We start from the raw sequence: 12,117 nt of genomic DNA on the forward strand, positions 1-12,117 counted from the left end.
TCAGAGGGACATGCTGGTGAGGTTGTCCTGGCTCAACAGCCCCTTGCGGCCTGCGCCAGCCCCGTGCCCACTGCCCCCCGCCCCCCCGCCCCCTCCACAGTACTCATGCAGCCTATGCCGCAGGGTGACGAGGGCCGAGCCCAGGCAGGCGCCATTGGGGGCGTGGGGCCCGCCTGGCAGCTGGAGCAGCAGCGTGGCCACCCCTGCCATGCCGTCCTCCGTCGGCTCGAGGGTAATGGGCCCGGCTCGCAGGCCAGCGGTAGTGGCGGGCAGGGCTGGCGGGCAGCAGCCCCCTCCTACAGGTCCCCAGGGCCCACCAGCCCCTGTCAGCAGCAGAGGTGCCAGGAAGGGCTCTGAGCGGCGGAAGGCGGGCGGTGGGAGTCCAGCCGGCTTCCAGGCAGGGGTGGAGGTGGCAGGGTCTGGCGGGAAGCAGACTGTAACCTTGGCGAAGGGGCGGCTGGCCATCTTGGTCATCTCCTGCAGGTGCCGGCGCTGCTCCTGCCGCTGGTCCAGGGCCTGCTTGGCCTTCCAGAGGAGGACGCAGAGCGAGAGGAAGAGGAAGAAGCAGGAGAAGAAGACGGAGAAGAAGACAAACAGGTCGATGTGGGCCTGGTCCTGCCGGAAGAAGAGCAGGCCCTGCGAGTCGGCCGAGCCGTTGGCGCCAGGCCCACCTGGGTCTCCCACGCCCAGCAGCAGCAGGTAGAAGCGGCTTGACTTGAGGGCATGGTGCTCGTGCGGGTAGGTGATGACCAGCCGGTCCCGCACGCCACGTACCACCAGCACCACCGAGGGCTCCGTCACGGTCACGTACGTGATCAGGCCACGCGGCCACACCTCCCGGACTCGGGGCTCCACTGGGGTGCCTGGTCCACTCCCGGTCCCCAGTGTGCCCTGATCCCCGGCCCCCCGGGGTCCACCATCAGCAGGGGGTGGTGGGGGTGGTGGGGGCGGGGGTGGCTGGATGTGCACGGTGTGGACACCAGTGTCAGGGGCCACACGGACCACAAAGGTGTCATAGGAGGTGGAGACATAGAGGTCCACGGCACCAAAGGTCACGTCCAGTGTCAGGCGGATGTCCACGTTGGTGAACTTGGGCTGCACGCCAAAGAGGACAGTGCGGCCGGGGCCCAGGGCCCGGCGCTTCGGCTCGTGAAAGCAGTTGGTCTGCGATGTGGGGTCCAGGCAACATTCCTGCTCCACTGAGATGAGGCGGTAACACTGCTGACCGCCCAGCGGGCTCCCATGGAACGACTCCCGGCACTTGGCACACTGCAGACGGGGCAGGAGCTTAGTGCCTGAGGCACCTGACTGCTAACCAGAAGGCTGGCGGTTCAAACCCACCAGCCACTCCTCGGAAGGAAGGTTGGGCAATCTACTTCCATAGTGATACCGCCTCAAAAACCCAAGGAGGGGTCGCTATGAGTCGGGGCCGATTTGATGGCACCTAACAACAGACAGGGCAGGGGTGGAGTCGCCAGCAGGGCTGAGCTCGTTAAGAGGCCGGTGCCCCAGTCACTTCCTTGTGACTCCCCTCCCAGGCCTTCCTGCCAGACCCTACAGTGCAGCAATGCTATCCCTGGTGTCAATCCAGCGACACAGCACCCCGACGCTGAGGCCTCTAAAACACTCAGAGGCACAGCTGTGAGAGCTCTGGAATGCTGGCTCTCCCTCCTCCCCAACTATGTGGCCGTGGACTAGCGACTGAACCATGCTGGGCTTAGGTCCCTCCTCTGCACACGAGCACGGCCCACAGCTCGCTCACACAACCATGGACACAATGTGCACAGCACCGCACACAGGCTCTGCCAGTCTCCCCGTCCTTGCTGGTGCTTAACTGTGCAGTGGGCTCCCACCTCAGGGCCTTGGCCTCGAGCCCTGTGCACGGAGCGTTCCTCCACCGCATGTCTGCATGCTCGTACGCTCGCTTCCATTCTGTCTTTACTCGGGTATCACCTTCACACTGAGGCCTTCTGTGGCCACTGCAGCTAACACTTCCACTCCCCAGTACGTCTGGCCCCCTTCCTGATCAGTTTCTCTCCTCATCATTTATCATCATCTAACACACTGCATATCTGGTTTTGTTCACTTGTTCGCTGCCTCTATGACTCTTTCATGAGAATGTAAACACCTTGAGGACAGAACATGTTGCCTGTTTTGTTACCTGCTGTGTCCCCAGTGCCTGGCACCAAACCAAAAAAAAGCAACCTCACTGCTATTGAGTCAATTCTGACTCATACTGACCCCCACTGGGTTTTCAAGGCTGTGAATCTTTACAGAAGCAGACTGTCTCACCTTTCTTCTGTGGAGTGACTGGTGGGTTCAAACCACTGACCCTCCGGTTAGCAGTCACATACCTTAACCCCTACACCACCAGAGCTCCTAGGGCCCAGTACATATAGTAGGTGCTCAATAAATGTGCTGAATGAATGAATGACAGCTATTATGATTGCTGTAGCCCACTAGAGACAGCTTGGGCTCTGGGCTGAGACCAGGCTTCAACCCAGGCCACAAACCCTGACTGGCTGCCTGACATGGGGCAGGTCATGTGTCTGAGCTTGGTTTCTCTCTGGCTATCAGCGGGTTAGTATGTTTGTGCCCCATTAAGGCCCCAGCACAGATGAGCGTTCCAGAGCCTTCCACGTGTATGTTGTCTCTGTCATGTCCACAGCTCAGGGCCACTGGGCACCTAGCAGGCACTCCCTGTTTAATGGCCACTGCTGCCATGTCATTAGAAGCTAAAGAAACTGCTTCTTTAGAGCTGCCAACCAACAGAGTTGCAAGGGGTCTGACTTCTTCATCTCTGGGGCTTTTCTTGCAAAAGCCAAGGGGTCTTTTGATTATGCATCAAGAAAGCAAAAATTCTGGTCCAGGAGGAAATTAAGGCCTGGTGGTAAAGCATTGGGCTGTTCACTGAAAGGTTGGTGGTTTGAACCCACCAGCTGCCCTGTGAGAAAAAGGCATGGCAGTCTGCTTCCATAGATTACAGCACTGGAAACTCTAGGGGGCAGTTCTACCTTGTCCTACAGCATCACTATGAGTCAGAATCGATTCCACAGCAATGGGTTTGCTTTTTGATTAAGGCCTGGTGGTACAGTGGTTAAAGTACTTGACTGCTAACCAAAAGGTTGCCAGTTCAAACCCACCAGCTGCTCCAGGGGAGAAAGATGTCACAATCTGCTTCCATAAAGATTTACAGCCTTGGAAATTCTATGGGGCAGTTTTACTCTGTTCTATAGGGTCACTAGGAGCTCTGGTAGCATAGTGCCTGAGGCACTTGACTGCTAACCAGAAGGCTGGCGGTTCAAACCCACCAGCCACTCCTTGGAAGGAAGATGGGGCAATCTACTTCCGTAGTGATACTGTCTCGGAAACCCAAGGAGGCGTCATAACAACATAACAACAACAACAACATAGGGTCACTATAAGTCGCAATCAATTCAACAGCAACGGGTTTTTAAAAGCCTTGGTCTTTAAGGCTTGTCAAAGTCTCACCAATGTGGGTGGAGTTGTACAGCTGCAGGTGTGCTGTTTCTGCAGAAGGTGGGCGACACTAAGGGGCTTCTCTTTCGTTTGGAACCAGAGAGGGAAAGGTGGGTGGGCAGGCGGGGATATGCTCTGGGGAGGGAGCGAGAGATATGCCCTCTATGGCAGGCAAGCCGGCAACATGACAACCAGGCAGGTGGGGAAGACAGGTGCTCAAGAAGCCACCTTTGCAGAGAAGGGGATTTGAACCTGGGTATTGGAACTAACATGAGATCCCCTCTTAGCCCCAAGTCATCAGACAGGGGCTGTCAGCTGGGGACAGTCTGAGAATGAGGCCCACCCAGAGGAAAGCAGAGTCGAGATGCAGGGAAGGAGAGACTCTCATGCCACCGTGTGAACACCTGGATCCAGCCATGCCTGAAGGTTTTGAGAGCCAGTAGATTGCCTTGTTTGTTTAAGGTGCTATGAGTTTTCTAGCATTTGCAAACTTCAAGCTGTGACTACTTGTAATAGTCCCACCAAACTGAGAGCCCCTCTGGGCGAAAAGGGTCATATATGGGTCCCAGCATCACCGTCCAGGGCCTAAAACAGACTGGGGCTCAGGATCAGTCTGTCAAACTGACCTTGACCTTGATCCCAAGACCACAGACATCAGAACCACGTAGGTTCTGACCTACCATCCCAGATCTGACCTCTTGGGGGTGGGGGCCCCTCAGCCCGTAACTTGCTTCTCCAGCCGCACCTGGTACTTGTAGCAGTCCCGGCGGTCACTGGGGGAGCTCCCCTGGCACGTGCCCGTCTCCGTGTTGTTCTGGCATGGGCAGCCCGTCCCGTCCTGCTCGTTACACGTGTCCGCGTGGCCGTTACACTGGCACCTGGAAGAAGGGGAAGTGGACGGTGGCTACAGGGCTCCCACGACGTGCAGAGACGGAGGCTGGGCGGTGCACACGTGAGCTTGAGTCCGTGCAACTGGCTTAAAGGAAAACTGAGGCTCACAGAGGTTAAGTCCAAGGCCACAGGGCCACTAAGTGGCAGAGTCAGGATGTGAACTCAGGTTAGCCTGACTCCGGAGCTCACTGCACACTCAGGAGGAAGGGGATGGAGGGTAGTTACCTGCAGACTCCTCCCTCGGCACTCCCCTCTCCCCCTCTTGCCCCCCAGTCTCCGTCCGGGTACTCTGTAGCCTGGGTTTCAGCACGGGCCTCTGAGGTAAACTACTTCCCGAATGAGGCCCGCTCATTCCCCTGCCCCAGCACAGGGGTTCCCTGAGAGGTCCCCAGTTGGGAAGGCTAGGGTCCCAGGCTCCCCCTCACTTGGTGCACTTCCCGTCCAGGAGGAAGTAGCCATGCAGGCAGCTCTCGCATTTGTCCCCATAGCTGTTATTCTGGCAGTTCACGCAAACGGCCTCGTCTTCACTGGGGCCCTCGGCCACCCAGTTCTCGATCTGGCCAAGGCAGGACAGGGTGATCGCAAATAGGCAGGGACCAGCTCCTTCCTCCCTCAGACCCGGGAGTCTGGGACCCCAGCTTCTACCTCCTCTGGATCCAGTGAGTACTTCTCTGGCTCCCTCCTGGCCATTTCTAGTTCCTTCCTGGAGACGCAGACGTGGCTGTTGCCGCGACAGAAGGCGTGGCAGGGCCGGCAGGTCCCGCCCCCCACAGCTGAGCCCACAAACAGCGGGAGGCACTGCTCACAGTGGCTGCCCTGGAGACACAGGACAGGGGCTCAGAGGAGTCAGAGGTCACGGGAGAGGGCGAGCAGGGCCGGTCTGAGAGCACCACAGAGGCAGGGGGCTCAGCCACCTGGGCTGGGCGACACCTGCCTGCCTGGCGTTAGGCCCCACCTCCAGAGACAGCCCAAAGTCCCGAGCTCAGAAAGTCCTTTCCCACACGACCCTAAATCCTCCCTCACATGACTGCCCTCCCTGGCCCAGGGCTGACTCCGTCCCTTTCCTGGGGCACTGCCCATGACAGGAACCCAGATGGCATCCCCAAAAGTCTTCTCACCGCTCCTCTGCCACCTCTCCCCACCTGTGGCCTGAGCACCAGCCAAAGGCAAGGAAAGAGCTGGCTGAGGGGCCAGGATCCGGGTCCTGGGCGAGGCCCTAACAGAACCCACCTTAGTGTGGTTGCGGCAGAGCAGGCAGTGGTCGCGCGCCCCCACGCCGGCGCACTCGCTGTGGCGGTTACAGCGACACTCCGTGGAGCAGTTCCGGCCAACAAAGCCGAAGTGGCAGCGGCAGTGCTCGGGCTCCACGCACGAGCCGTTCACACAGCCCTGGGCACACACGGGGCGGCAGAGCCCCGTCACACTGTGGGCAGGGGCGGGGGTCAGGCACGCTGCCGGGCCCTCACCACGGCAGCCCCCACTCCCCTAGCCGAGCTCATCACCCACCACGCTCTTCCCCCACTACTCACGTGCCCCCAGTCTGTTCCCTCACTGCCACCCTCTGGGGTCCAGCATGCCCCCTCCAGGGTTCAACACATTTTCCCTCTCCTCTCAGGGGTCCCCTGGTGAATGAACTCTGCCCCTGTCTAGCCTAGCATCCCTTCCCCTCCCAAGCTAGCCACTCACACCTTGGATTCCTTTTCCATCTGCTTGGTCTATATATGCATCCTTCATGGATCTCCATGCCCCTCAGTGGGCCTGCCCATCCTTGACTTCCTCCCCACGCCCCCCAGTGGGCCTGCCCCGGCCTGACTTCCCCCTCCCCACACCCCCCAGTGGGCCTGCCCCGGCCTGACTCCCCCCTCCCCACACCCCTCGTGGGCCTGTCCCTCCCCGACTCCCCACTCCCCACACCCCTGGTGAGCCTGGCCCTTCCCGATTCCCTCCTCCCTGCCCAGCTGGCTCACTTGTCCATGGTGTAGCCTGTCTTGCAGCTGCACTCATAGCCGTGGGGCCGGTCATGGCAGTTCTGTGTCTCATTGCAGTCATGGTGCCCATTTGCACACTCGTCCTCAGGGGGACAGGATAGGAAGGCCCAGGAGGCTCCCGGACGCCCACACGTCAGCCCTGGCACCAGGGATACAGGGCTTCGCCTGCGGGTCTCTGAACTCCCCCAGCCACCCAGGGTCCTCACCACGGCTTCCTCTGAGCCACCCGGGCAGCCCCCTGAGCTCCCCACATTCTCTGCACCAGGTCCCAGCTCCATCCACCCCACCCCCTCCCCCTCACCTTCACGGGGGCCGCTGAGTCCCCCCTCCAGGCAGCGGCCGCCACCATCCTGGCCCCCCCAGGCACACCAGCCACAGTGGGGGCGCCGCAGGCACAGGGCACACTGGGTGGCCTGAGCACAGCCCAGGGAGCAGCTCTCGGGGCCTCGGAGCAGTCGCCCGCAGCCTCCAGCCATGCATCGCAGGGGTAGGTAAGAGGGGCTCAGACACTGCAGTGGGAGGGGACATTGGGGGGCAGGAGAGAGGCAGAGAGAAGAGCGTCAGAAGAGACATTCTGGACATCTTCCCAGACTACACTCTCTTCTCCGAGAGTGCGAGAACCAAGCCGAGGGGACAGGGTGGCACTAGCTGCAACGTCACGGTCCCTCGCTCCAGCATGTGTAACTAGGAGTCGAGACTGGGGGTCGGGCAAGGGAGGCCAGGGAGAGTAGGAGATCACCAAAAGCATCCCTGGAAGTCGTCCTGAAAGCAACCAGGCGTTTAGCTTAACCAGCAAAGAGTGTCTGCCTTGAGCACCGTGCTCTTTTACGATCTATCTACACGGGGTCAAGCTGACAACAGCAACTCGAGATGTTGGACGGGAACCTTAGGGAGCAGTGAGTTTATGCTCACGGGGGACGAACAACGCATAAAAGGAGGGTGAGAAGGTTGCACAACTCGAAGAATGTCACTGAACTGTCCATGTAGTAACTGCTGAATTGGTACAACTTCTGCTGTACATAGTTTCAACAACAAAAATAAATCAGAAACAAGAAAGTAGAAGCTGACACAGACCTGGGCTGGAGAGACTGCGAACACTGGACGCGATGAGCAAATGGAGAGAACGAGGAGAACAGGACAAGGGGGATGCGGAGAGAGGCAGAAATGAGAACCAGGCCCCCAGACAGACGGACGGACACACGGAGAGGCAGCTGTCCAGGCTCCATCTCCAGTTCTTTGTGAGTTCCACCTGTACCTTCCACCCCTGTGTTCCATGAGGCACCACCATCTTGGTGTGGTGAGTGCCCTTCATCTAACTAGCTAAAGGAATTTCTCTTTCTTACAACCAAACCATCCCTGAGAGAGACAGAAACCATTATCAGGAATAGGGTTGTAAGCCTTGGCCACTTCGGAAAATGTGGACCTGGCAGCTGAGGCAACGAGGACTCCCCCACCCTAGGCTGGAAGTCGAAGAGGCCTTGACTAGGGGCCCCATACACACAACTCATGAGTCATCACTTCTTAGTCTCAGGACCCAGACAATGTGGACAATGAGGTCCAGACTCTTGGGAACGTGTCTGGCAGATAAGAGCATTGAATTTACTGCTTGGGCCTTAAGTAAAGTGTAAGAGGAAAGAAATTAATCTGGGCTGTCTGTCTGAAAGCACTTAGGAAAAAGCAGTGCAATCAGGAATCCTGAAATAGAAACCCTGATTGCTGCGGCTAGAGCTCCAAGCCCTCGGAGGGCTGGGGCAGCAATGAGCTGAGACTTGCTGAACTGCCACAGGCAAATTCTCTGCCAGGCTGGGCGTCTAGACCTAAATTTAGTGCACTGACTGGCAGACAGTGGGGCAATCTGGGAGGGGAAGAGAAGCTGGTAAACAGGCCCCAGTCCTGGATAGCACCATCTGCTGTGCCCTCCCTAGCAGACGAAGGGAATGACGCCCAACACCCTAAACTGCATTTCCTGTGTTCCTGGAAGAGATGTGTGAGTCCAAGTCCTATGAGCAGGACCCTAGCTTATCTGCTGTCCTGTGCACAGAGCCTAACCAAGTGCCCAGATGAGGAAGGTGCCCAGTAAAGAACTTGTTGAAAAAAGGAAGGAAGGAAGGAAGTTAGGGAAGAAGTTACTTAGTAGGGAAGGTAGGAAGGTAGAGTTAGAAAGCTAGTTAGTTGGTTACTTGGTTAGGAAGGGGGCATGCCAGGCAAGAGGGTATTCTGCTGCCTGACCAGGCTCTGAGACCAAAGCCATTGAGAACAATACCACTGGTTAACATCTGGCCACCCATGAGCCACATCGTGACAGGTCTGGGCTGCATACCTGTCATGTCTGGGCTGAACAGCAGTCTTTCTAAAAAATCTGAGCCAATACCATTGCTGAACATTCTGATCAAGGAATCAACAGATGAATCTTGATCAAAAGGGGAAAAAACAGGGTGCAGTCAGACCTCAGTGGAGTCTTGTACTATTAGAGAAGGAGTGGCCATCAGTGGGGTCAGAGCCTCAGAGCCCTAGTCCAGTGACAGCAGTGGGGAATCTATGTCATCTCCCACCAGGGTGGGCTGAATGTCTTTGTGTCTGCCACATATCGACAGAGGCATATTTGCAATGGATTTTATGGAAACATAAGAATATGTGCTGGGCAGTCAAGGGGTGGACTGTAACAGACACATATGGTGCCCACCCAGAACATACCCACTTCTGCAAGAATTACTTCTTCTCCTTTACCCTGAGCCGATGGCCCCCAAGTAACCCTTCAGGGTCGGAACTGAACTCACTCCTGTGGCTTCCAGCCAAACTAAAGGCCTAAAATGAATAATTACACCAGGTAGGTACACTCCTTAGAACAATCAACCATGGGAGATCAGAAGGGCGGCATCTGAATAGGGAGATGATAGCTCAGAGGGCAGGAAGGCACAGAAAAGAAGGACACAGAAAAGGTAAGCACAGGGAAGAAGTGGGAAGAGAGCTGCTACATTATGGAGGTTGCAAGTAATGTCATGAAACAAAACATGTATGAACTGCTGAAGGAAAATGAATTTGCTCTGTAAACTTTCACCCAGATTACACACACAGAAATCATCTCTCCATCTTTAATAATTCATCTCTGAGACCAAACAATCAACAATGACTTTAAAACAAAGATGAGAATGAATGTCAGGGGGCAGGGAAACCAGATCAACTGAAGTGAAACAACGAGAACAAATTACTGAGAATGTTCACCAATGTCACTGGACAATCTGTGCAGAAATGGTTGCACGGAACCTAAACTGCTGTGTAAACCTTCACTGAAAACACAACAAAATATTATTTTTTAGAAAAAGAGAATCATCTCAGCACCCCAGAGCCACAGAGGAAGGGCTGGGCTTGAGCCACCATGTTTGAACCATGTGAGCCTCCCCTTGCGCCGAATCCATGAGCTGACCCTGAGCCTTTCCTTGAGAATATGAACTAAGTGATGAAAAGATGACTGGCCGGTGGAACTAGAATGTCATACAGACTCACATCAAGGCCTGCCATTTGAGGCTACGTGTGTCGATGATGAAACCAAAAGAAACCAGAAGATGGAGATGAGTGGAGAATTGCCGAGATGGGGTCTGAGAGTGACAGAGCAGCAGTATTTCTTGTTCTCAGATCCCATCAAACGTCCCCAAATCCTTACAATAAAACTAGCTCAAGTGGATTTCTGCTTCTTGCAACCAAATGAGTCCAAAAGCAGAGACAAGAGATGGAGGAGGGAAGCAGAGAAGATTTGCGAGGTGGAAGGGCGATTGTATTAAGAGGCCTGGAACAGGGTGAGAAGGGGAGACCATGAAGAAGAGCTGGAGAGAGGCAGGCTGGGGCTGGGGAGCCTGGGAAGGTGACACAGAGTATGGCGCAATTCACAGGCCAGGAAGGGAGAAAGACGAACAAGAGATATTGGGAGGAAAGAAGGTGAAAGCGTGGGGATAGGGAAGGACAGCGGCAGGCCTAGAGCCAGAAAGAGGGAGGGAGAAGTGGGACAGAGGAAGAGGTGCAGAAGAAAGGTTAGTGCTGGCAGCAGAGAGGAGGGAGCCCTGGCCCTGCTCCAGCCCAGCCCACGCCGGGCGCAGTACCTGCTGGAGGCTGCTGCTCCAGACACAGTGCTGCCAGCCTCCGTCCGCACCCTTGGAGTCCAGGCAGGAGGTACAATTGGGCAGGCGATGACAAGGCGTGGGGCAGGGCAGTGGGGGCGATGACTCCACCGGCATTGGGGACACGTTCAGCAGGGAGTGGCTGAAGCACGTCCAGTCATACGTGGGCTGCACCGAGAGGATGCGGCGGGTCTCCCCTAAGGGGTTGTGCACAGAGAGATTAGCACCCAGCCCAGGCCCCCAGCCCCTCCTCCCTCAGATCCAGGAGTCCAGGCCCCCAGCCCCCACCACCCTCAGACCCAGGGGTCCAGGCCCCCAGCCCCTTCCTCCCTGGGAGTCAGGGGTCCAGGTCCCAGCCCCCTCCTCCCTCAGACCCAGGGGTCCTGGTCCTCAGCATCCTTCTCCCTCAGACCCAGGAAAGAATCCAGGCCCCCAGTGTCCTTCCTTCATTCAAACCAGGCCCCCTAAGCCCCTCCCTTGGCCAGGACCCAGGAGTCCCCCCAAGCTGGGCGGTCACCTGTCCTCTTGAACTGCCGTGTCCACATGCACTTGCCCTCCCGTGTACACTGTTCACAGTCAGCGGCCCCACACGCAGCCTCAGAGCAGTTCCCTGCCCAGAAGACCTCTCGCTGGTTGATCCGACAGTCGTTCTCCGAGGTGCACGATCCATTGCGCCCAATGCAGGCACCTTCAGGGCAGTTGGTACACCACTTACAGCGGGGGGCAGATGCCTGGTGTGGGAAAACAGGCTCTGTAGGGCCCTCAGGGATCCCCAACATGTCCCCTGACCCAGCTCTTCCCGCCCAATCACAACTGAAGAACTCAGTGGTTCTTCAGACCCTGGGGCAGGCAGACACTGGTGACAGGGACCTCCTGGGCCTCCACTCAGCACCCGACAGCGCGCTCACCTCTCCATCTCCAGGCTGCAGAGTTCGGGGATGGCGGGCCAGGCACTCACTGCAGGTCCGGAGACGTCGGCACTCCTCGGGGGAGCGAGGCATTGGGGAGCAGGGCGGGCCCCCACAGCCCAACCTGGGGAGCATAAGGCCTGGACTCACTACCCTGCCAGGCCTCATCCCCTCCTCCTCCTCCCTCCCCTCTCCCTGGTACCTCTTGGACAGTTTCCTGCAGGCCCCCCACATCCCAAAGTGGACTCAGCACAGCTTTCCCAACCCATTCCTCCCCCACCCCCACTTGATGACGAAAGATCCCACACCCTCCTGCCCCTGCAGTCACTGAGGCCACCTTCCGCCTCCTGAATTTCTCTTTCACTGTCCTCTCCTCCCTACTCCTGTGGCCGTGTCTACTTCAAGCCTTTTCTTCTCCTTGCAGCCGCCTCACCTGCAGCCCGCCCCACCTGCAGCCGCCCCTCGACACTCTGACTCTCCCAGCAGCCTCAGGGAATCTTCTGCCCAAGCCCACCCCTTCCCCACCCTGCTTGAACTTTCCTCACTCCCCACTGTCCACAGTGGAGGTCCACAGTCCCGTACCCAGATCCTGGGAGGCACATATGTCCGAATTTGTCAAACTTTAGAAAAGTGGCAGGTACTTCAGGGGCAAGATGGTGGACTAGGCAGAAGGATTGCACAGACCCTCTTCAACAAAGAAAAGGGAAACCAATTAACACAGACACAGAAGATAATCTT

At 57.3% G+C, this 12,117-nt stretch overlaps 1 protein-coding gene across 1 annotated transcript in view; it reads right to left on the minus strand.

Moving 5' to 3' along the window:
* MEGF8 (multiple EGF like domains 8) overlaps positions 1-12,117 on the minus strand; it is a 54,076-nt gene continuing 41,959 nt past the window's right edge. Inside the window, exons 31-41 of the mRNA XM_007943131.2 lie at positions 11,932-11,999; positions 11,380-11,503; positions 10,989-11,202; positions 10,454-10,668; positions 6,661-6,868; positions 6,339-6,498; positions 5,602-5,794; positions 5,017-5,187; positions 4,797-4,927; positions 4,226-4,358; positions 1-1,269 (exon numbers count right to left, since the gene is read on the minus strand). Of these exons, the coding sequence (XP_007941322.1) occupies positions 1-1,269; positions 4,226-4,358; positions 4,797-4,927; positions 5,017-5,187; positions 5,602-5,794; positions 6,339-6,498; positions 6,661-6,868; positions 10,454-10,668; positions 10,989-11,202; positions 11,380-11,503; positions 11,932-11,999 (2,886 nt within the window). The remainder of the gene's footprint in view (positions 1,270-4,225; positions 4,359-4,796; positions 4,928-5,016; positions 5,188-5,601; positions 5,795-6,338; positions 6,499-6,660; positions 6,869-10,453; positions 10,669-10,988; positions 11,203-11,379; positions 11,504-11,931; positions 12,000-12,117) is intronic.

The sequence above is a fragment of the Orycteropus afer genome, unplaced genomic scaffold, assembly GCF_000298275.1.
Source record: "Orycteropus afer afer isolate SDZICR_OR568_19922 unplaced genomic scaffold, OryAfe1.0 scaffold00099, whole genome shotgun sequence".
Lineage (NCBI taxonomy): Eukaryota > Metazoa > Chordata > Mammalia > Tubulidentata > Orycteropodidae > Orycteropus > Orycteropus afer.